At 40.7% G+C, this 25,618-nt stretch overlaps 1 protein-coding gene across 1 annotated transcript; it reads right to left on the reverse strand.

The window, feature by feature from the left end:
* On the reverse strand, nt 1–24,792 carry LOC134639261 (glutathione hydrolase 5 proenzyme-like). Its single transcript, XM_063490380.2, has 12 exons — nt 24,657–24,792; nt 11,271–11,398; nt 11,085–11,192; nt 5,117–5,294; nt 4,868–5,028; nt 4,509–4,655; nt 4,251–4,381; nt 2,576–2,760; nt 2,296–2,387; nt 1,425–1,531; nt 1,139–1,249; nt 1–1,052 (listed from the first exon to the last, which is right to left on the reverse strand). The coding sequence occupies exons 2-12, from the start codon at nt 11,281–11,283 to the stop codon at nt 915–917; spliced, it is 1,371 nt and encodes a 456-aa protein (XP_063346450.2). The 5' UTR covers nt 11,284–11,398; nt 24,657–24,792; the 3' UTR covers nt 1–914.
* Nucleotides 24,793–25,618: the final 826 nt, after the last annotated feature.

Raw genomic sequence — 25,618 nt, forward strand, 5'->3', positions numbered from 1 at the left:
TTCAAGACGAGGTTGTCTATTCCTATCACTAAAACACATTAAACAACTATGAAAAAACACTGTTGCTTCACAAACTACTTGTCTGATTAACTTTTAACTTTTACCCTGACCACATCAGCAGAATTGCAGTTTTGGTTAATTACCCACATTTTATAACAGCAAAACAATAGAATGAACTAAGCAAAAAATCTTAATATGCAAACTGAATAAAAAAAAAAAAACAATATTAAAAAGCATTGAAATGTAGCTAGTAATATTCAGATAAAAACTGACCTTTCTATTTGGCTCTAACAGTCTATGAGATCTAGCTTTGTTGATGCTGACATGCCTGTAACAGTAACTACAGGTTATGCTGTGGGTATTTTTGTTGTTGTTGTTGTTGTTTTTGTTGTTTTGAACTACAAATCAATTGATAACTTAGGGTACACTTTAGGGCAGCCCTACTTTATCTCCCTTCTGGACAATCCAGTGGGCTAAAATTTACAAAGTAAACATGAATTTGATGAGACTTGAAAATATGAATTGTTTACTGGTGGAATGGAACATGAAGTCTCTAGTCTCTAGCTCTTTTTCCAACAGACGCTTATATAACCAAAGATTTCTTCAGTCAGTCTCAACCTGCTGGCCTGCTGCTTAGAAAGAATGCAGGTTGAGCAATCCCTAAAAAATTTTCAACAAACATTTGTTTTTGTTTTTTTTGCAATGCTGTCTTTGCGCTATTTTGCATGAAACCTTGGATTTAAATAATCTGATTGTTGCATTGTTGTCAATATTACAAACTTTTTTAGACACATGTGTAAAGCATGAATGATCTATCAGGTAACAGATGAATATAGATTGTCCAATGTTGTAGCTACAGCAGTGTCCATAACCTTAAAGCCATGCTGTATAACTAACATCACTGACTTTTGGTCTCAGTAACCAGCTGGTTCACCTTTTTTCCTTTCATCAGACCATGCAGAGATACAGCTGCCCGCCTTTTCCACAGCGTTAACTACGTTGTAGAATTGTGTTATTTTATGTCCCTTAGCTTCAAGACCATCAACTACATCCTGCAGGGCAAAGAGGAGAGCGACTCAGATGGAACAAAAGCTGTAGAATTTCTTAATTTATCATTTGAATACACTGAATATATTACCTTTTCAAGCTTAGATTCAAGTTTTACTTCACTTTGACAGTTGACAAAAAGAACAGGAGTAACAATTGCCTCCTTAAGGCTCTTTCCAAACCAAAGGTGGTTCATGACCGCCTTGAAGAGTAAAAAAAAAATATAAGATGAGAAAGTGATGATTACAGGATAAATTAGGGTGAAGAATCTTTTTACTATGATGTAAGCATTAACAGCAAATACAGGCATCAGTCTGCATCAATTTATTTTATTTAATATGTAATGGCACTTATGTGTGTTTACCATGCATACGTACCGAGGCCACTGCCGGTGGAATCATTTCAGCACCAGACCCTCCAATCACCAGCATCTTCGACTGAGACTTCAGCACAGATGGTGCTGTATTGGAGGGAGGCCGCTCCCCTGAGAAATACAACAAAGCTCTTGAATGGCAGAACAAAACTAGAAAACAGAAATCAGTCTGTACGCACATATTTGTGCATAAATCATTCATACAAATGTTTCATACACAAATCAGTGATTGTATTTTTATGCAGTATTTTGTTTATACCCTACAAACAAATTTAGAAGTGCCTCTGCCTGTGCTTATCAACAATTGATGAAAGTGAAAGTGAGTTCTCTCTACTGAATCTGTACCAAGCCTGTCAGTGTGTTAGCAGCATTCAAACATTAATCTATGCGCTAGGGAAAAAGTAGTTTGTAATGCTGGTTATTACTAAAGTAAACTGGTTAGGACTTTGTATATAAATTATAGCACACTGTTAGCTCACCGTGGATACATTTAGTACAAAAATTTGTTCCAATTAGTAAATTTGTATCATTGTCCATAAAAATTAATGCATATTATTTTCTCATATTTTCCTACTGTATGTTGATCCTGTGTAACTCTAAAAAATTTACATGATGTGCTTCAGTTTGGCAGTTTTGTTTGATTGTTGTTTTAATGAAAGGTCCGATGATGCGTCACAATAAATTATGAAATGCCATTTTCTAATTTCTGCAATGGTACTATTTTGCTATTATTAGAAATTACTTAAAGAAATATGTCCTGTCAGGAAAATAATTTCAGGAAAAACATTAAACTCTTTTAAATAATCCGCCTTCTTCGTCTGATTACTTGCATTTCATAAAAAATAAATGTAAAAAGTATCCTGCTGATCTCCTACCAGGAGAGGTGCTATTAGCTCTATTACAGAAGTCAAACAGCTGGTTGTTGAGAATGATTCCAGTGCTTGGAGAGAGGACCTTGGAGCCAAATCTGTAAACAAAAAATATTAAAGTAACTACAGCACCAAGAAACTCTTTGTAGTAGAGAAATAGTCTAAAAATAAGTTCCTCCATAATGTCTTAAATCTTCAGTTTCAAGAAAGAAAAAAAATATACACACACATATATAGATATATATACACACACACATATGTGAAACAGAATGATGCAGGTACTGACTCGTCGTTGATAGTGCTGGTGACAGACACAGCAGATCCATCTTCAGCCAGCACAGATAAATGTGTGGTGCCGATGCTGTCCAGACACGGGGTGTCGCCGTAATACTGGGGATCATGAGTCCTGTCGCTGCTGATCAAACTCCGTATGCTGTCTGCAAAGCTATCCTCTGTCAAATTCTTTGCCATCTGTGTGAAATACAGAGAATTACTAAATAACTAAGTAAGTATGAGGTGAAGGTTTAATTAACACTAGGGGTTATGATTCTGGTTAGTGATGAAGCTCCACATGTGACTGGCAAAGATATGTTCTCTAATGCTTTGTCATCTGTGTGAACTACAGAGCATCAGAAAACATCACATTACACAAAATTGACAAATACTAAAATAATAATAATAATACATACATACATACTAACATACTTAGAAACAAATATTAAACCAATTTAGGTTTATGTGCTTTTAAAATTTTTTATTTATACTTATATGTTCCAAAAGCTACATCACTGCTCAGAATTACACTGAAATGAAAATGCAGAGTTACTGGGAAAAGCTGACACTCAAAGAAATTTTTCACAGTACTCTATGCAGACATGTAAAATACTAAGTACACCGTTAGTGCTTCTATAAGAACTTTAAGGGTAAGTAGTAGCCAGGTACTGATAATCAAATTCCCTTGATTAACTGATCATTAACAAAGGTGAGCACCTATATAAAAGCACTTTGTTAACACAAAGTCAGAATCTCACCCCAGCAAATTAACCCAAAGTCCAACTGTGCAAAGCTCAGAGATATTACAAAAAAACTTCACACCACAACTCATTATCAATGTGCATAAACTGACTGTGGTGGGATGTGGTTTGTGGATGAGCTGCAGGCGAGGGGTGGAGCAGAGGGTTCAGGCAGCAGAGACTCATTATTTTCATCATGTCCCCCCTTTTTAGTAACACGCCGGGGCCTGGAGGCAGAGGTGGCAAGTAGAAGTAACTAGTGTTAAAAAGTGAATCTGAGTGAAGTTAACAGCAGACTTGACCTTTAGCTAGCAAAACACCATGAGACAAACTGCACAGAAACAATTTGTGTGTTTGTTGAGCTGATAGAAATGTTGCACAGCTGCTGGTGATTATTGGATGAATATGATTGCCTTTCATGTGTTATGTTTCGACTCAAATCGGTTTGATGTATAAAGGCTCGCAGTAACGAAATAATAACTTCTCTCAAATGTGTTAAAGCAAAAGTAACGAAAGTTACTTTTGAAAGTGTAAGGAGTAGAAAGGACAGATGTTTGTTTAAAAACGTAGGGAGTAAAAGTAAAAATTTGTTAGAAACATAAATACTCAAAGTACAGACACCTGAAAATTCTGCTTAAGTACAGTAACTAAGTATTTGTACTTCGCTACTTCCCACCTCTGCCTGGAGGAGAGGGGATGCAGCTGGATTTTTCAAATATACTGATAATTATAACGTAAACAGGTACATTTAAATTATAAGTAAATTTTGCTAACAATGCTAATATTATACTCATATTGAAACCAGGGCATTCCCTTTTAAATATTTTACACTATACATTTTGTGTTTTGTGATGTGGTATTGCTACTTTTACCCGTTTCGTCACTTAAATAGAATCACACTATATGCAATAAAGTAGGTGCAAATCTGTAGGATTTTAAGATACTTACTTTGTCTGAGCTGAAGTTTGGATCTCTGATATATTTCTTTAATCCATTGGCAAATTTTAAAGCTTCAATATAACGGTGATAAAACAAAATCTTTTCATCAGTTGCATTAGGTTCTGAATTCATTTTGTATCCTGAAAATATAAATAATTGTTATTTCTTTCATTTAAAACATTGATTCTTAGTGTATCACATTTGTAACGATTGATAAGGATCATTTTCTTATATGAAACAAACTCTACATGCTATAACCAACAAAACCTTTCATGATGTTGAGGATGAAGCTGAGGATGGCTCCTCCTGAAGGGGGTGGAGGGAAGTACATCCGGTACTCTCCCAAAGAAATATTCCACGCATCAGTCACATTAGCTTCATATGATGCCAAGTCCTCCAGAGTGAGTTTTCCTCCTGAGCAAAAACAGTGAAACGAATTATTCTGTTGAGCAAAAATGAACACAATGCATTTCATAATCAAGACAGCTCACAGTGTAGCCTGTGAAGGATCATGATAGATTTTTCAAAAACCAATCGATTTTTAAAATTTGTAATTATATCATTGTGCCTGGCAAACATAGAAAATGGTCAGAAAAGAGAGCAGGATCAAACCTGTCTGACAATACCTGCTTTCTGTATGTCACGGATTAAATTCTTTGCTATTGCTCCGTTGTAAAACACATCTGGTCCCTCGTTTGCGATCGTCTCCAAAGTGTCAGCCAGTTTCTCAAATTTCACAGTATCACCGGTCTTAAGCAGGTTCCCATTTTTATCTAAATATAACTCCCTAAAAGACAAAGACAGTGAAATAAAGCTGAAACATTCATTGTTTGCTCTTCGTATTTTTGAAATCACATTGTGGGTGTATTTCATACCGTATTGACGTATTATTAATGCGTGGGATGTAATGACCTTGGTAGTAAGGAATACGGAATCCTTCTCGGGCTAATTTGATGGTCGGCTGAAAGAGGTCGGCCCACGGCAACTTCCCATAAAGCCGGTGTGCCGCTTCATAACCTCGAATTTCTCCAGGAACCCCAATCCATCTGCTGTCTGGTTAGATAGATAATGGATAGTCAGTGCTGCTAAGTAACTCATACATTTACTTGTGTTTTAAGTAAACTGTAAGGTCCTGACCTTTAATGATCTGAGATGACATTTGTTATAATTTGGTGCTCTTTAAATAGTATATTCTGCTCCATTTTCAGAGGGAAACTGTCACAGCCTGGGGCAGGGGTGCCCAATCCCAGTCTTCGAGAGCTACCGTCCTGCAGCTTTTAGATGGATCCTTGTTCCGACACACCTGAATCAAATGAATGGCTTGTTATCAGGCATTTGCCAAACTTGATGGCATGCTGAAGAGGCAATCAAACCATTTGATTCAGCTGTGTTGGAGTAGGGATGCATCTAAAAGCTGCAGGACAGTAGCTCTCGAGGACTGGGATTGGGCACCCCTGGCCTGGGGGATCAGCGAGACGCTGATCGGCTATTTCTACCTTTTTCTCTCTCTCTCTCGCTCTCTCACTCCTCCTCTCTGTGGCCGGGGCGGAACTCATTGTGGGTTCACGCCCTCGGCCCACGCCCACGGAAGGGAAACACACCTGATGCCCATCAAGGCGATCGGCATTTAAGCCAGGAGGAGACTGCTGGTCTTCGCTGGATCGTTGTCTGCCACGTGTCAGTGAGAGTCGAAACTACAGCACAGCTAAGTCAAGAGTCTATAGTGAACTTTGTAATTAATTCTCGTTTCCTCGTCTACAGACCTCCTGGATACCTTCCCTGTGTGAATCTTTGTGTCAAGTGTGAGGAGCGGATCTGCGGTTGTGAGTGTGGAGAGTTGGAGAACGAGTGATTTCCCCCTTTAGATTTCCCTGGAGCCCCATCCCTCACTTTGTTGTATATAGCACTGCCCTGCACTTCCTGTTTATACACCTGGTGGATTCTGTAAATAAATCCTTGTGTACAGTTGATCCTGGAGTCCTGCGCTTGAGTCCCCCACGTTGAACCATAACAGAAACACTGTACTTTTTAAGTGTGTGTGCATTTGTAACTAATTATGTTGGAGATAACATTTTGCATTTTAGTTTTAGTTTATTTCACTATATTTGCATATTTACACTATTTCTGGCTTATAGAAGCATTTAGCATATCTTATACTTACTTTTCTTACTGTTTATGCAGCCTGTGTGCAGGGGTGTAGCACAGAACTCTGGGCCCCATTAATAAAAGGTGTCTGTAGCCCCCTTTCTTTTCTTGATCCATCTTTCTCATACGCTCCCATTTTTTATTGCTGTATAAAGACGCTTCTTAACAGAGACTATGCTCATTCTATATATGGATCCACAGCTTTGCTTCAAAGTCAACACACTATAGACGATCAGGAAGTAATGCAGGAAGGTCATTTGTACTCTGCTGACAGCAACAAAAGGGACAGGGACATGTGCATCCACAGCAGCCTGTGTCTCTGGCCCCACTTCAGCATTTCACAAGATTTCCAGCTTCAGTAGAAATTAGCCAAAGCAGAAACAATGACTGATTAAGATGGACTTGTGAGGAAAGTTAAGATTCGTCCTGGGGTAGAATTTATATTATCTGGAAACCAGAAAATGGGAAAGATGGGACAACATCCTGGCAAGCTGTCTATTGTTGAACAGCCCATTCAGAAACTGATCTTTCTCTTAGAGGCCGTTTAATGTGACGATTATATCTTTTAATGTATGAAGACTTTATGTGTGAACATTCTCTGCAAATATCGATAGTATCAATACCATCACAGGTATCAGTATCGAATTGATCCTAACGCAGTTGGATTGGATTTGAATTCTTTTCTATCTTCAAAGTCCAGTATGTGTCCCACTGTCCATCCATTCGTACATTCTCCATCACAATTCAGTCTTGCGGGGGGGGCTGGAGCCTATCTCAGCTGTCTTAGGGTCAGAAGCGGGGTACACCCTGGACAGGTCGAATTTGGCAAATGTGTAATAAATCAGCTCAAAAATCATGACACATTGCTCTCCCCTACATAAGCTCCCTTTATAGGTTAAAAGTATTGGTATCAGCAATACTGATCTTAATTTACTTAGTATAGGAGAGATACCAAAATTTGTAGTATTGCGCAGACTAAATTCTATTTCGAGTATGTAAAAAGCTGTGTGGTTAAGCCCCCAAAAGTTGATTCTGTTCATCTGGACGTAGCGTTTTCAATTTTGTCACTCATCCAAGTGACTTCTTCAGTCTCAGCTGACTGCAGGTTTTCCCAATCTTATACCCTTGGGCCCTCTCCTCAATTCAGAGATGGTCTTTCCGTGTGGTTAGGGGTTATTTTAAGTTTAAAAATCATTAATATTATATTTCTCTTTGTTGTTAAAACACACACATAATTTGGTGGAAAAGTAATATAGTAGGACACTTTAGCCTACCCTATTGAGGCCGTGTCACAGTCAAATTTCATTGTGCTCTGGGCTGCAATTGCTTATTAATCCTTTTTTGTCTTTTAGCAAATGTATTTAATAACAGTATTTTAAGTTTGGAACCAATTTGCCTCAGTAGTGTATCTTCAAACCTATGTAATTCTTTTGTTTAGTCTGAAAACACTCTCTTTATGTTTCCTAGGGGTGAAATTCCCCTAGGTGGCACTGTTGCATTTTAGTCATAACACCCCCTGACCACCTCTCCACAACAGTAAGCATGTACTTAGTTTTTCAGTGTGCCATCCACAAATTCAAACTCTATCATGCAAAAAAAAGAAAGCCATACATGAACATGATCCAGAAGTGCTGCTGTCTTCTCTGGGCCAAAGCTCACTTAAAAAGGACTGAGGCAAAGTGGAAAACTGCTCCGACATCAGACAAATACATTTTTTTAGTTAAAAAAAAAAAGTGGATCCTGCATCCTCTGGGCTAAACAGGAAAGGGCTTTAACATTGTTAAGTGCAGCTTATTATTGTAGTGGGTTAGATTTGGTGGATGTTGGTTCATACATCGGCGTAACTTTGTGCTGAACATTGGGAGCGTCAAGAGCTCTGTCTAAATAAATAAATAAATCAGGGTAAATTCCCAGATGGTTAAACATGCAAGTATTTTGCTGGTAATACCTGAGACGAAGAAAGAAAATCAACAGCGTATTTATGCAAGATAATTTGTAATTTTATTGGGGGGGTTATATTGGGGGGGGGGAGTCTGATTATTGGGGGGGTCATAACCCCCCTAACCCCTCTGGAAATTACGCCTGTGGGTTCATACATGGTGTCTGTGAACGCAGCATGAACATTCACCCCTCCCTTAGCTGTTTATCAGAGGTTGGTTATAGGAACAGCTGTGGTCCACTCTTGAGCTCTAGCAACTTGCATTCATTCCTGTTCAAGGTGATCACAGACTGTTAAGTATTGCAGACTGGATTCAGTTCCCCTGGAAATTGCTTACTCTGTATAACTGCTAAAGTAGGATTATCATGGGTTATCTACAGTTTGGCATATAGTAGGGTGGACCCTGAATGACTGTTTCCCCTGTTTTGTTGCAGGCCTACTCACTGCTGTTGTCTTGTTGTAGCCTTGTTGTTGTTTTACTGTAATTTATAGACTGGCATTCACTTGTTCCTTGTTTTATGGTATTTTACTCTTGATTGTTTGTTATATTTTAAACATGTTTTAAAAAGGAGTTGTATCTTATTTTTTCTTGTTGTCTCGTATTTGTTGTTTCGTTTATATCTCATTTACTGAGTTGTTTGATATTTTATATGTTTTGATTTATAGGTTTTGTTGGGGGTTTTTTGCTTTAGTGGAGGCACGGCAGCTTGTTGTGGGGGCTAGGCATGTGTGGTGGAATCCCACCTGATGCATGTGCGTGTACATACACACTAGGAAATAGGTATGATGCTAGGACTGCAGTGAGACTACACTGGTGAGTAACTGGTGGCATCCTTGGGCACTCCTCCCTGTAGGTTGCCTCCCCAATTGCCGGTCTCCACCATTTTGTTTAATTATTTTACTGACCTGCTATTTCAACCAGGGTAGCACTGTTGCAGCGAACCTTGTCCTTTTAATTAATGTTTGCTAATAAAGTGTTTTGATTAACGGTTTTTGTGTTGTCAGCCCTGCTACTTAAGAGGTTCTCTGGTTTTGCAGCTCTATGCTTTTAGTAGTTTTGTCTAATAAACTTTTTTTTGACTTGCCTTACCTCTGCTTGTTAATAACGAGCCTGTGGGCTTCTGTAACTAGTACAAGATTTGCACTAGTTACTGTAATCTCTCCTGGGGTGTAACTCCCTCCCCAGGTGGCGTTGTCAACATCGTTTTGTTACCTTTACTGGTTATCTGACTTCACACCACCACATTATCAATACTCAATTCAAAACCTTTGAAGTTATGGGATTACATTATTACCTATGGAATTGGCTGCTTGCACATCTGGCAATGCAACATCAGTGCTGAAAGGTGTACACAGGTCTTAGAGCAACTTATGCTTCCATCGAGTTGACATCAGCAAGACCAAGCTAAATGGCATACTGCATCTATTACAATAGCATGGCTTCACAGTAGAAGTACCTGGGTTTTAAAATGGCCTGCCTGCAGTTCAAAGAAAAAACACTGGGTGCATGAAACGGAAGATATGCCAAAAAGGACCCAGGACTGTGGAGCAGCTATCCTTTGGCAAACAAAAATGTTTGTATGTGTGGTTTTGTTTTGTTTGTTTGTTTGTTTTTTGACCCAGTATTTAAATATATTTTTGTTCCTGAGTAAATTATTTTCTTGTGCTTTTGAGTTTGATGATGTTTCCTTTGTGTCCAGTCTGTCTCTGTCTCATCTGAGAGTCCTGTCTTTAGTATCTTAGTGTGTGTGTGTGTGTGTGTGTGTGTGTGTGTGTGTGTGTGTGTGTGTGTGTGTGTGTGTGTGTGTGTGTGTGTGTGTGTGTGTGTGAAGCTCGCTTCCATACAATAATGATACTGAGGTGAGTTGTTTAGGACGTCCAGAGCTTTCATAAATTCTCATACAAAATTACAACGTAATTGAACTTTTTTATCAGAAGGAAAATGTGATTTTTAGGAAACTCAAGCCTGCTTTAATGTTAGCTTATAACCAGTTGTTGTTGTTTAGCTGGTTCGCTGTTGACTGCCTGGAGTTGGAAGCGCTGATTGTCCAGTCTGCTTACAGTAATTAAATAATAATCTTTATAAACTCCTTAGTGTGTTAGAGTCCTGACTTTAGTTCAGGAGATGAGGTTAGAGGTGAGGAGGAGGGTGACATTTTAATAAGATACCAGTCATGCTGTCTCTTTCCTTTGCTTCTTTGGTGACAAGAACCCTATCTCAGATGATAAAACGTAGGTATGATCCTTCATATTCTGAGTTTGTCTTGCAGACTAAGGTGCAGAATTTTAAAAATACCTCTACAGATAACTGACTATACCTTTAAAACCTTTGTGTTACATCTTGTGCATGATTTGGAGAAAGACCTGTTAAGACCTGTTTGGAGAAAGACCTGTTAAGACCTGTTTGGAGAAAGACCTGACAACTTCAATCTCTCTGGCTGTCTCTGAAACTAAGGAGCATGTGTTTCATGGTGTTTATGCTAGATTATTCTGATAGTGTCATATAGGACACCGACTCATTGTCTTTAATAACTGCCAACAGCCAAACCCTCCGGTGGTTTGCTTGATCTCTCTCTCTTTTTTTTTTCTTTTTTTTTTTAGTATCCCAGTTTTGCTTTCTTGAGGAAAGAGGAATGACTCACAGTGTGCATTAGCAGTCACCTGTACCGAATAAATGAGCTGTGGCATAAAGGTGAGTCCAAGAGCAGATTAGACTATTATATTATAAATATTAGCATTATGGCAGAAAAACAGCCCACCTTGCTTCCACTCCACAGTCCACTCTGTGGTGTTAGGACACAACTTAAGGAGGTCAGAGGTCACATTTTTGGGGACAGTCTCTCTGGAGGTGATGATTTTCACTTTACCTTTGAAAAGATGACATATTATTACTGTATTCCCCAGCAGGGCTGAAGTGCTACATTAGAATAAGGATATCTTGTTACCGGAGCTGTCCATCACAGTGAATATGAGCCCGCCTCCGATCCCCGAACTCTGTGGGTTGATGATGGAGGTGCACAGCAGCGCAGCAATGGCAGCATCTACTGCAGAGCCGCCTTTCTGAAGGATGTCCCTGAAACAGTTCATTGTTATCACTTTATTGTTATTTTTATCATTAGTGTTAGGGGTGCACAATTAATTTAATTTTAATCTTTACTAAATTTGTGATGTCCTACAATAAATTGCCATGACTTAATAACACGATGATGTGTTGTCTTTGTTTTTACTGCATGTGCTAGGGATGCACAGTTCATTGAATTTTAATCTCAATCACGTCCCGCCATAAAAGTGACCATACTGTTTGCAGACAAACAGGAGGATCTTGAAATCTATAAACCACTTTTTTGGGTTTCTGTGGGGAGTCTAGCGTCAGGACTGTAGGGTAATTTCCAATAGTCCAAGTTCAAAAAAGAGTCTATGGCTGATGTGTGTTCCTGGTTTCCAAAAGAAATGCTTCCAATTGAATTATGATTTGAACATTGTTTATTTATTACAAACTGAAGAAGTAACAATGAACAATGAAAAGTTCCAAAGAATGAGCATTTATCCAGAACTACCTGTGCACATGGTCAGAAAACTGTGAGACTCAGAACCTCTCTGTCCATGCTCCTCCTCTTTCCATGCTGCTATTGCACTTACATACTTCAAGTGGTAGACACCTTTTAGATTATAATCCCAAACAGTGACATGTCATTACCTTACAAATGTTCAAATTTATTAATCCTGACTAGATTAATTATGTAGCAAATCTATGATTTATAAAACAAACATGAACTCCATCGTAAATTAAAATATAAAGCAGACGCTTTGCAGCTACATTACCGGCCCCTAATTGTTCTAATAATGTATTGCCTGAGAACAGTTGCCACATTTTTTTTAACTTTACAAACATAATATGAATCTCATTGCTCATTGTTTGCTCATTGTTGGCTCATTGTTGGGGCTTAGTCTTTACCACTTGCCCTTTCAGATTCCACAAGCAGACAAATCTTGGTGATGGGGCTGTCCAAAACATTAGTCTTGGCGGGGACTCGGCGGACGAGACCCTTCTTGTCTGGAACTGTTTTGAAGATGTTTCCCATAATCCATGAGTTTCGTGTCTAATGATGAGGCCAGCTCTGTGTGCACTGCATGAATTGCTAAACAAGTGACTATTATGCCATATCTTTTTAAGATTGTTCTTCCACATCTTAGTTCGAATGTGCCGAAGTAGTCTACCCCAACCCGGGTAAAGGGTGGATCATCTGGCAACACTCGCTCTTGTGGAAGATCAACCATCAGTTGTTTTTAACTTTCCCATGTAAGCGACGACATGTCACACACTTTGCGATGATCTTTTTAATGGCTGTGATGGTGCTTGGGATCCAAAACTTCTGTCGCAATTCAGAGAGCATGTGATTGCGCACTCCATGCCCAGTTTCTTCATGTATCTGTTGGAGGACTAAGTCAGAAATGTGAAAGTCTCTAGACAAGATAATAGGCTGCACAGCAATTTCTGGCATAGCTGCCCAAGTCAGCCTTCCACCAACTCTCAACAGATCCTCTTGTAGTACGGGGTTGGGTTTGTATAAGTGGCTAGTGCGCTTCATACTTTGTCCCTTGTGTTGAGCTGAAACTTTTGAGAATTTCTCCTTTTGACAAAATCTGATTATGTCAAGCTCTGCTTGATCCAGGTCTTCCACTGAAATTTGTGTAGGCTTAAAGCTTGTCTTGGTACTGTCAATCTGACTTTGTATCAGCTGTCAATCATTGTCTAGGTTATTGTCCACACTAGCTATATATAGCTCTTTATGTTTTTGATAGAGACTCCAAAGTAAGGCTTTAAGTTTCAGAAGCCACACCACTGCTCTTTTCAACTTTATCCATGAGGAGAGGTAGTTTATCAGTCTCTTGAATAGAGCAACATTTTCTTACACCTCTATCTTGTTTACTGTGACTCTCTTGATCTCAGGATCTCCAGAAGTGATTTCTGAATAATTCAATGGCATGTTAGGCCATAACTCTACCGGACTGCAAAGAAAATCTGGCCCAGACACCCACATTGTGTTCTTCATAAATTCATCTACTCTTTGCTCTCTCGAGGTGCAGTCAGCTGGATTCTTGTCTGTGCTGATGTGTTTGCACTGTTCCACATCAGAGCTGCAACTCTGTTTGCCACAAATGTACGAAAACATGTGGTCTCATTCCGGAGATACTGGAGCACCACCGTACTGTCTGTCCAAAAACTGATTCTGCAAGGCTCAGTTGTAGCTCTCTTCTCAGGACACTATCCATCCTAATGACTACTGTAGCCGCAGTCAGTTCCAGACAGTGTATGGTAGGAGGCCTTAGAGGTGCCCCTCTGGACTTGACCATCATAAATGCACATTGTGTCTCATTGCTTGTGTTACGCATGAGTAGGTAGCTGACTGATCCATATGCATCCTCACTTGTGTCTACAAAGTGATCTAGTTGCACAAATACATAATTTCCAAATTCTTTGGGTTTGAAACAAAGCAGGAAGGCTGGTTAACTAGTCAAACCACCGCGTCCTCATGTGCTCAGGTAAGTCATCATCCCATCCAATCTTCAATCTGCACAGTTCCTTCTTGCTGGCAAAACCACTGGTGTCAAAATGCCCAATGGGGCATACACTTATCCAATGACAGAAAGAAGTCCTCTTCTTGTGAATGGGCCATCTTTGATGTCGATCTTAAATCTGAATGCGTCTGACTCAACATACCAATTGAGACCAAGCACCCTCTCGAGTGGAACTTTGCCATGATCCAGGTCCAGGGTTTTCATTTGTGCTGCCAGTTCAGATTTTGGGATGGAGTCAAGCACCTTCCTTCTGTTGCTCATCTTGACACATTGACATAGCTGCCTCCTCTGTAGCTACAGACTTGAGACAGTCATCAACGTATAAGTTCTGCAAGACTATTTGAACAACTTCAGCTCTGAACTGCCTACTTTGGTCTACAGCGCACTTCCTCAAAGCAAAATTGGTGCAACTGGGTGAGGATGTGGCCCCAAACAAGTGCACAGTCATCTTGTGCTCAGTCAAAGCTTGATTGCAGTCGCCACCTGTCCACGAGAGGAACCTAAGTAAGTCAGAATCATTGTCAGGCACCTTCACCTGGTAAAAGATTACTTCCACTTCCACCATAATTGCAACAGGTTCCTGTCTAAATTGTATTACAACACCAATCAGACTGCTGGTCAAATCTGGACCCTGAAGAAGTTGATCATTCAGGGATGTGCCCTGATAGGATGCTGCTCAGTCGAACACAACTCTTCACAGGGTGGTATACGGCGTGATCCGGTTTATACCACACTTTTCCTTCTTTGTGTGCCAATTCATCATTTGACAGTAGCCTTTTTTAAAAAGGTCTTCCATGAAGTCTCTGTACTCTCGTTGGAAGCAGTCATTCCTAAGAAATTAAAACCTCAAGCTACATGCTCGTTGCTCAGCAACTGAGCAATTATTTGGCATGTTGACCAATTTGTTTTTCAGAGGTAGGCATATTGTGTGGTGGCCGTCCATCACTTTTGCAGATTCCATGACCATGTCCACAAACTGATGGTCCTTGCTTGACATTTCCGCTTCATCATGTTTTCCTCCCTCTGGAAAATCCACCATGAACTGTCAAAGCTACAGGTTCTCTAAACCACTCACTGATATGCGGTTTGCCATAACCTTGGTTGGGCTTCTTTTGTCTGCATGACAGCAATTTTCTCTTAAAGGTCCATTCACAGTCCAACCTAGCTTGGTCCTTACAGTGTACGGTCCATTACCTACACTGCTTACAACCTCCCATGGCTCCATTGCTTTAGGTACATTTGCTCCAATAAGCAATCTAATGTCAGTCTCAATTTGAGGCAGTTTTACTTCTTTAACCCTTGGAGGTCGACGGACGCGCCAGCGCGTCAAAATCACATGGCCAAGAAGGGGGAAGAGGGGGAAGTTTTAGGAATGACACCAGCGAGAGAGATAGTGAGCGAGCAAAAGAAAGAGAGAGAGAGAGTTTTGATACGTGAGAGATTTGTAACGTTTAGTTATGCTGATGAATGTCACAGTTGCTCCAGAAAGCCACCAAAGACAGACTGAAATATAAATGCTGTCTCCAGCTAGAAAACAGGAGGACTAATACACTCCACAGAGTTTAGGTCTGTGGTGTGCTCCTCTGTCTTATAGTGGACAGAAACTATTTTTTTGGAGTGGCACAAATAATTTGTGTGGCATCTTATTTAATGTAGCACACCTAAGAGTTTTAAACACTTATATATACTTTTTTTGTTTGAATTTAGATCAATTGTGCTAATACAGTATGTCAAAATTTAAAAAATAACTCTAATTTCAGATATTTGAGGTTGTGCTGAAAAGAATGATATCAAACAAGGCAAGATACACAGTTTTTAAGGTGAAATACAGAGGTCAAATCAAAAGTAGTCAAAAACGGTTAATTATACCATGGACCCCACAGGGTTAAGGTAAAGCCACCTTTCGAGATCCTTCTGTAGGGGTATGTTTTCTTTCCCTACAGGTATTGTCCTTTGTGTGAAGACATCTGGCAGATCAATAAAGTTGTTACCAGATAAACTACTGACCTCGAAGCCTGACACCACATGAGTTCATTCATTGATCTCAGTAGTATGTCAGTTTTCCTTCCAGTGAGCTTCAATTTATCCATTAATGTCTCTGTACAAAATGTGGTAGAGCTTCCTGGGTTCAAGAAGGCGTAAGTCTACACTACTGCATTTCACTTCTTGGCCTTGACCTGGACAGGAACTATTGCAAGTGTGCAGTCGTCTTCCCCGGCCCCAGTTGGCCCACTATCCTCAGACTCTGCACAGACAAAGGCACTTAAGATAGTTTGACTGTCACTGTTCTTAGTTTTCTTTTCTGCATCAGCAGACAAGCTGGAGACAGGGTAGAAAGGACTGACTAAGACCAGTATAAGGTCAGTTGCAATAGTCCAAGTAGAAGGAAATGAGAGCATTAATTACAATTTCACCATCTTTCACTAAAGAAAAGGCCTCATTTCAACATGGAGCAGAGATGGAGCTGTGTTTAGCCACTAAGTTAAAAATAATAATATAATAATACATTTTATTTATAGGCACCTTTAAGATCCTCAAGGTCTCCTTACAATAATACAAATATGTCAAATATCACACCAAGATTTTTTGCATAGGGTTTGGTGCTGGACAGATTGTGAAGCTGACCACAAAGCTCTGTGATGGAACTAAGCACTTTGAGTGCTCAGTTTCAGTAGAAAAGAAATTTAAACAATTAATTAATTAAACAACAATTTAGAAGTGAAAGGAGTGCTCTATGGATTTAATCCCTATGTGTTAAAGTTTGTATCCAAAGAAGCAGAAAAGAGTCGCATTGTGTTGGCAAATAAATAAAACAGTGGAAGTAAAATGGTTACATAGTGTTTCAAACAAATAAACTGAGAAAAATATTGAAAGCTGTAGCAAAAAGAGGTAAAATAAGACTGAAGATCACGAGGTTTAAGTTAACTGAATTTAACTTAGAAAAAGCTGAGTAATTAAAAAAAGAAATGAAAGAATCAGAAAAATGTTGAATGTAAGCTGATATTCTTTAGGGGACTGGGAAGACTTGATACTAGAATTGTGACTTAAACAAGCTGCTTTCGACCAAGAAAGGTATGAACTACATTCCAGGTTCCTTCTATACCAGGTAGGATTGTGCTAGGTAGCTGATATGCATTTACATGTAAATGTTTTAGTAATATCTCTGTAAAGATTTGTTTTCATGTTGGCTTAAAATAAAATATCGCTGCTGGTACTGTAACTTAAGTATGGGTTTAAATGTAATACTTAGGAGAGGCAAAGCATGATATCCACACATTGGTCCAGCATGTCTATTACATTTGCTGTGATTCTGGGATATTATTCCCTATAATCCTCTATGTTGTCAGTACAAACAATGTCAGTAAAAACAGAGATTTGTCAGTTGGAAACAAAACAGGTCTTAGATCCGGATCTTTAAAGTGAACGATGGGATTCTATTCCACACACACACACACACACACACACACACACACACACACACACACACACACACACACACACACACACACGCATGTCTGGTTTGCTATCCTCGTGGGGACATCCCATTGACATAATGCTTTCCCTAGCCCCTTACCCTAACCCTAACCATTAAAAATGAATGCCTAACCCTAACCCTTACCCTAAACCTAACCATAACCTAATTGTAACCCTGACAGTAAAACCGCATTTTGAGTGTGAAAATTGCTTTCAACCCCGAGGGGACCTGGATTTTGGTCCCCACGGTGCAGAAAGTCCCCACCAGGATAGTAAAAGTCAGATTTTGGTCCCCACCAGGATAGTACGAACCCGTACACACATACACACACACACACACACACACACACACACAGAAGCAGCAGGAAGAGAGACAAGTAAGACAACAGTGGGTCCAAAGAAAACCGACTGGAAAGGTGGAAAAATTAAACAGTGAAATCTGGATGCACTTCAATTGCATTGTAATATAAAGACTAACTAAAACTTTCTATGATGCTACTTTTTTAAAGTAGAGAGAGCCAATGTATATTTTGTTGCGTAATTGTCCATCGTTTTACTGTAAGTGGTTGAAATTTTATAAATATTAAAGATGCAATCAGAGACTGGATTTTTTTTTTGGCAAACTGAGATGGGTATTTGTTTTTGTACTTTAAAATTTATTTTTGTTACATGTTGAGAAAAATAAGCCATAAAAATAATAAAAAATTGACATAATGTATATTTTATACATTGGTAATTTCTTTTACTCAAGATTTTACTTTATTTTTGTTAATAAATTACTTTTGGAAACAAAAAATTTGATGACATGCTTGGAGCCAAATAAGCAGACTCTTTTCAGTGAGCTGAGCCATAAGAACCAGCTCTCTTAAAAGAGTTAGAATTCCCATCACTAGTAAGAAACATAGTTTTAAATAGTTCTAAATAGCATTACTATTATTATGACCTTCAGACAAATATATTGACCTCGAAGAAGAGGTCAAAGGTCAAATGTGGCATGATATTTTTAATTTTTATATTGTACTTTTTATATGTTGACGATCAGAGATGGTTAGTAATGTGTCAAGTGATGAGTAAAGTAAGGGAGTACTATTGCAAAAAAGTAATTGGATTACTGTTACTTTCCCTTAAGCACGCTGCGTTACTGTGTTACTAAACTGTGATTTTGTTTGTGAGAGTGTCTCATGACAATGGCGTAAGTGCGTGCGACGTTCGTGGAAACAGACGTGTGTATGTTGGGGGTGTCCAAATTCATAGGCTGCATCCTCCTGAGGCCACATTTATAGGCTGATTACGTTACAGTGACGTGACTAAGGCTGTCCAAATTCGTAGACTCCTCCAAATGCAGCTGACAAATGCGTCCTCCCTTTCTCCAGATTTAAAGGATGGGTCGGGTGTATCCTTCATGGCCAACCATATCCCAGAATTCATAGCACGACCCAGCCAATTCCAGTTTCCAACAATGGCGGCAGCTACTTTTACAGTTTTAATACTACTCTTATTACTTTTTCTGGGTCACAAAATAAACTTTGAAAATATTTTCAGGCGAGAACGTAGCTGTGTAAACTTCAAATATCTGCTTGGTTTATGAAGACATCACATATTTGCAAAAGTGCTCCAACGTCTGTTACCCACCAGCTCGATAGCTAGCCGGGGCGAGAAAAGCGAACTCCTGGCACATCGTTTTCAAACCCCACCCCCCGCGATCTTTCGCTACTCGGGTTAAACATGATATATAAGTCACTTAGATAACTTAAAAATGCTTTTGTTTGGCTGTTTTCAGTGTTTTATTTGTTTGTGAGTAAATCGGTTTGGCTGAGATTAAAGTTATAGTTTTCACACAGCTGAATAAACGTCAATCAGAAAACTGATTAAACAGAAGTGTGAGATGATTGAGAATTTACGCCAGTGTCCTGTTATACTTTACATAGCAAGGAGCATATGGCTGAGTTTATTAGACTCCATCGAGACAGCTGGTGACGCAAAACTGAAGGCTAGACCGTCCAATTTCACAGCCGCTCACTTCCGGTTTATCCGGTCTTTGGATATGGCAAGCCATTTCAGCCAAATATTGTGAATTTTCTAACACGGCTGGTTAAGAAATGGCGTAAAAAAATGCTGTTTAATAATTCAGAATGCTGTAAAAAACTACGTTGACCCCAAAAACCGCCCTATTTTATGCCAGAGAGTGGCGCCTTGAACGCTACTGCTGAATGCAATTGCTTGCCCTATTCAGAGGGCCTGGCCCACGTAGGCCGCGAAGGCAGGGTCCTCAGGAGGATGCAGCCTATGTTTAAAGCGTGGAAGTACTGACCTTACTTTGAGTTTGATTCCGTAAAAAGTGACAAAAACATTAGCGTCTGCTGTACACTGCGTGGGAAGAAAACTTCTTTTTACAGCAATAAAAACAACTAAACTTCTGAGCAAGTACCTAGCACGCTGCCACAGGAATGTGAAATTTACAGAGAAACCCCCGTATCTTCCCATTGACATGACCACTGTTTAAATTCCCTGCTGACTTGGCCTCAATATGTCTAGAGGCAAGAATCAAGTGCACCCAAGAGGAATAAGCGCATCAGTGGTCATGTGCGCAGCACGCAGAGGGAGAGATGAAAGGAGCAGCGGCAGAGCATCGCAGTAGTAACACTGTTGTATGATTACATGTGCGTTAATGAACCTGTAAGTGTTATTGCCTTTGACAAGTTAAAGGTAATAACACTTGGTTATACTTGTTGGTGCATGTTAAAGTTATTGATACCACGTCCTATTGATGCAGCACTACGGAATCCCGTAGAAGCTCATCAACATCATCCAACAGCTTTATGAAGACTCATCCTGCCAGATCATCCACAATGGAAAATTGACCAACCTCTTCACAGTGAAAACCAGAGTGAGGCAAGGCTGCATGCAGACACCGACAACCTTCTTGATCGTCATGGACTAGATCATGAGAAGAACCACAGAGGGCAGCAACACCAGTATCCAGTGGACCCTCACCAAACAGCTGGAGGACCTGGATTTTGCAGACGATGTCTGCCTTCTGTCCCATAAGCAGTAACATGCACAGTTCAAGCTTACCTGGCTCGCTGAGGAGGCAGAAAAGACCGGCCTGAAGATCAATGTCAGAAAAACGGAGGTGATGCGGCTGAACAACTGACAAGAACATCCACTGCAGCTACAGAGAGAAGACTTGGTGGAAACCGACCGCTTTGTCTACCTAGGAAGCATACTCAACAGCGATGGCGGCGCAGATGAAGACGTTAGGAGCCGGATCAACAAAGCAAGGCTTGCATTCAACACCCTGCGACCCATCTGGAACTCCAAAGCCTTATCTCAGTGCATCAAGATCTGCATTTTCAACACCAATGTGAAAGCAGTCCACCTGTAGGGGTCCGAGACGTGGCGGGTGACCAACACCATTACCAGCAAGATACAGATTTTCATCAACAAGTGCTTGTGACACATCCTCAACATCAGATGGCCTGAGAAGATCTCGAACACAGACTTGTGGAAGAGAACCAGCCAGAACCTAGTCAGTCAAGACATCAAGAAGAGAAAATGGGGCTGGATAGGCCACACACTTCGAGAACCATTTGACAACGTCAAAAGGCAAGCACTGGACTGGAACACACAAGGAAAAAGGAAAGTGGGGAAACCCAAACAGACGTGGAGAAGATCTGTCAAGAGTGAAGTGAAGGCCACTGGAATGGCATGGACCCAGCTGAAGAGAACGGCGCAGAACAAAGTCCGTTGGCGTGGTGTTGTTGCGGACCTATGATTCACCAGGAGTCTACAGGAAAATTGATTGATTGATTCTTGTGGAAGACAGGACAAAACGGAGAAACTGGCATCCTGGTGAGAGGATCTTTTTTTTTTGTTTTTTTTGTTTTGAGCAAGTTATTGATGGCGGAAACTGCCAATCCAGTACCAGAAGGGTGAGCTGCATAGGGAATGGAACCTGGCATCTTGGTGCAAAGAGCTTTTTGCATTTGCGAATGAGGAATAGAGACAGAGAACCTGGCGTTTTGGTGCCGAAACATCTGCTGCTTAGCATATGAGGGCTAGCTGCGGAGAAGCTGACATCCCGTCGGTAGAAAGATTCACTGCTGCTTTTACTGTGATAAATTCAGAGAAACTGGCAACTCTATATTAGAAAGCTTGCTGCTGCGTTTGAGAATGAGGGGTAAAGAAGGACCAGGCATCTCAGTGCCACCTTGCTATTGCATTTGCAAAGAAGGGATAGAGGAAGAGAAGCTGGCATCCCGGTGCCAAAGCTTGCTACTGTATTTGCATAGGAGGGATAGAGGAGGAGAAGCTGGCATCCTGGTGCCAAAGCTTGCTACTGTATTTGCATAGGAGGGATAGAGGAAGAGAACCTGGCATCCCGGTGCCAAAGCTTGCTACTGTATGTGCATAGGAGGGATAGAGGAAGAGAACCTGACATCCCGGTGCCAAAGCTTGCTACTGTATTTGCATAGGAGGGATAGAGGAAGAGAACCTGGCATCCCAGTGGCAAAAGCATGCTGCTACATTTTGCCAATGGGGGATAGCACAAGTTGCGAAGGAGGGATCAAGGGAAAGGAAACTGGCAACGCATTGGTAGAAGCCATGCTGCTGCTTTTTTAAATGAGGGATAAAGGAAAACTTGACAACCCAGTGCCTTTTTTTTAAACTATGCTGAGAAACTGGCAACCCGATGGTCGAAGCTTGCTGCTGCTTTTGTGAATGAGGGATAGAGGAACCTGGCAACCCGGTGACAACATTAGCTGCAGAGTTTAGCACTGGAGGGATGAGTGGCTGAGAACCTGGCAACCCGGTGCTGACGTTTGCTGCAGGGTTTAGCCGAGGAGGGATGAGAGGCAGGGAACCTGGCAACTTGATGCCGAAGCATGCTACATTTTACTACCGATGGATGGAGAACTGCCGACTCTGTGCCTTTTATTTATTTTTTTGTCTTTGCTGAGAAACTGGCAGTTCGCTGGTAGGAAGCTTCCTGCTGCGTTTGTGAATGATGGATAGGGAAGAACCGGGCATCCCAGTGCTAACTTGCTTGAGCATTTAGCGAAAGGAGTGATGGAAAACATCACAGCGATGGAGAAACAGTAGAGCATGGAGCTAGCGACAGATTTCCGGCTTGCATTAAATGGTGTTATGGACTGATTCTTATATAGCGCTTTTCTACACTCCCGGAGTACTCAAAGCGCTCTACAGCATGCCACATTCACCCAATCACACCCAATCTCACTGACTCTAAACTGAGTGCTGTCTAACCACATTCACACACATTCACACTCCGATGGATGCATCGGAGGGCAACTTGGGGTTAGTATCTTGCCCAAGGATACTTGGCATGCAGACTTGAGGAGCCAGGATCGAACCCCCAACCTTCTGATTAGTAGGTGACCAGCTCTACCTCCTGAGCTACAGCCACCTCCTCTGTTAGGAGGAAGGAGGAATGAGCTGAGCTCGTCCCTGCTACCTGGCGCTGGAAGGTGGCTGGAGCTACAAAGCACGCTGTAGCTTTTGCTGTTGGAGTGGCGATTTGTTGGGCGCGTGGGTATGGCGTGCCTTCTGGGTTCGGCGCTGACGTCCGTCGGCTTTCCAGCTAACTTGCGCCGGCCTGTGGGACCATTTCAGAGCAATGTGAGAGGAGTTATGGGTTTGCTGGTGGGCAACCCTGCTGGCTTTTGCTGAAGTGGCGGGCGGCCAGAGTTACTTCATAACTGGATTTAGCGGAGATAAGACAACTGGATGGATCAATGTAGCAGACCGTATGTCAGGTGGCGAGAAAACTGCTATAAGGTCGTCAACATTCAGTCTCTCGGAAACGTTGCCGTAAAGTTCAGTGTGTTTCTTGGATTGCCGGAGGAAAAGCGATGAACGGAGAGCTTGAGTAGTTGTTCGTCTGATGGGCTGACGGACGAGAGGGCGATTGTAGCGAATGGAAGGGTGAGTAAAATTATGTTACTCCTGTGAGATAAGCTGTGTTTAAAGGTATTCGCCGAGAATGGACCCTGTTTGCACATAAACGAGAATGAACAGCTCGATGAACTGGGGGAACCTAAATAGATAACAACCGGAAGGAGCATGTTTGGAGGCTTGGTCCTGCTCCTGAAATTCCAATACATAATCTCCAATTGCTGAACATTGCTTTAACCGAGGAATTATCCAAAGTGGCAGTAATCTTATATACACTCTCCCTAATCTAGCTGAGTGGCTGGAAAGGAAGGTCCAGACTTTGCATGTTTCTTGCCAAATCGCAGGCCCCTTCCCAGCTGCACCAGCACATACTGAGTATAAGGATCGGAAAGCAGTGAAACAACAGAGAGCCAAACCTGCTACTGTTCTGCTTGGCAGTCAGCAGGCATCGAAGCACTCTTATCTTTCTCCTAGCCCTGCCACTGTACCACACTTGAAGAAGAGGGATCGTTTCAAGCCCTTCACTACCTCAGTGCCTATGCTGACTTTGCCACACTCACCTGTACTGCCAGAGCCACCTGGATAAAGGAAAAAAAATGATGTGGAAATGTGGGAGAGGACATTCCCTAGAAAATTGCACTCTGAAGAAGCCTTGTGGGACATGTGGAGAACAACATCTGCTCATACTACATGATGTCACTACTGCAGAGAGCATTCTGATCGTAAATACATCCTCCAACATGTTTTTTTGGACCAAGTCAGCCATTCAGGGAGAGTAGTGCTAAAGGTTGTCCCAGTGTAATCAGTAATTATTTACTAATTACTTTTTTCAAGTAACTTGACCAACACTGTTGACAATACACCAAACTTATAAGAATCATGGTTTCTTAGTTATAAGGCTATTTCTCCATTTTTGAACAATAATGGAAGGATGGAAATTTTTAATAAATTTTTAATAATACCACACAGTGCAGCCTTACAACTCAGAATTATTTCAAAACTATTGCTATTGTGTTTGCAGACAGAAAGATCGCAGGCGCGCACTCACACATGTCTGGTAGATATGTCTCATAAATAGGGAAATGGCGTGAAGATTTTGCATTGACCTGTATTACGCACATCACACTGAATTTTGCCTTTTATGAAATGGCATATTGGTTTTGTAAAGAAGGTGAAATTAGAATGTAGTTATGAGTAGTTATCTTGTAAATAGATATAGAAAAAACATAAATCCATGATGATGACGCAGGTTACGCCATTCTCAAAGATGTTTTAGCGCTAAAGTTTGCATTTAGAACAGTGCATAATATTATGCGTAATGTGAATGCAAAAATGTGTCAGAAGTTTGAAATGTTACTCACCGTCCAATCTCTGAACATTTCCCGGAGTCTGCGGCCACTGCAGCTTTTGAGAACGTGCAATCGGGGTCTTTGCGCGACGGGGTAAAAAAACATTTACATTCACATACTCCGCAAATTACACCAATTATAATTACAGCAATAATTAAGAGTACACTTAAGAAGATAACCCAGCATTTCATATTTTTGCATCCTAGTCTTTCTTCTCCTGACTCAGGCATCGCTGTTTGCTTCTCTGCGTAATTCACTTCCTCTGAAAGTTTACAGCTTGTTCATTTTCCAAGATAGCACAGTGACGTACTGCGCACATATATCCGCTGTGTGGGTACTGGTAGGCGCAGCGTAGCGGAGACGTGTGTTTGTTCATTGGTAAGCAGAGCTACCTTCTACGATGTTTAACGCTGCTTCCTCTACCTCTCTCTGTGGAACTGACCAGTGGAACCATGAAGTGCCGATGTTGCGGTGATACGGGGTTAACCTGTAATATTGGTGACTCTTGGGCTTACAATGACACAACCATTCAGTCACATGAATTTCTTTCTTTATTTTATATACATATGAATACTTTTTCTCACTTTTTCCCATAAAACCCTGTGTTTGTCAATCACACTTCACTCAATACAATTTGTTTTTTTAAATAAAACATTTTATAGTCAGACATTTTTGGATTAGTAGCTCCTTATTGCCCCCCTCATTCCTTAATCCTCTCTCTCTCTCTCTCTCTCTCTCTCTTTCTCACACACACACACACGTGTCTGCAAAACCTCAATACAACCAGACATCTTTGTAGAGGATTTTCCTCCTGTTGTCCTGCTGCTTAGAAAGAATACAAGTTCAAGGCGCATTGTCACTTTTCTAACTGGAAATTATGTAGTTGTTTCTGCACTGTAAGTGGATGTTTTTTTTAGCATTATATAAATTTTCAGTCTTTTGGTGCCTCATCCCAATATTGAAACATGCTGGAA

This window comes from Pelmatolapia mariae, linkage group LG12 (genome assembly GCF_036321145.2).
Source record: "Pelmatolapia mariae isolate MD_Pm_ZW linkage group LG12, Pm_UMD_F_2, whole genome shotgun sequence".
Taxonomy (NCBI): Eukaryota; Metazoa; Chordata; class Actinopteri; order Cichliformes; family Cichlidae; genus Pelmatolapia; species Pelmatolapia mariae.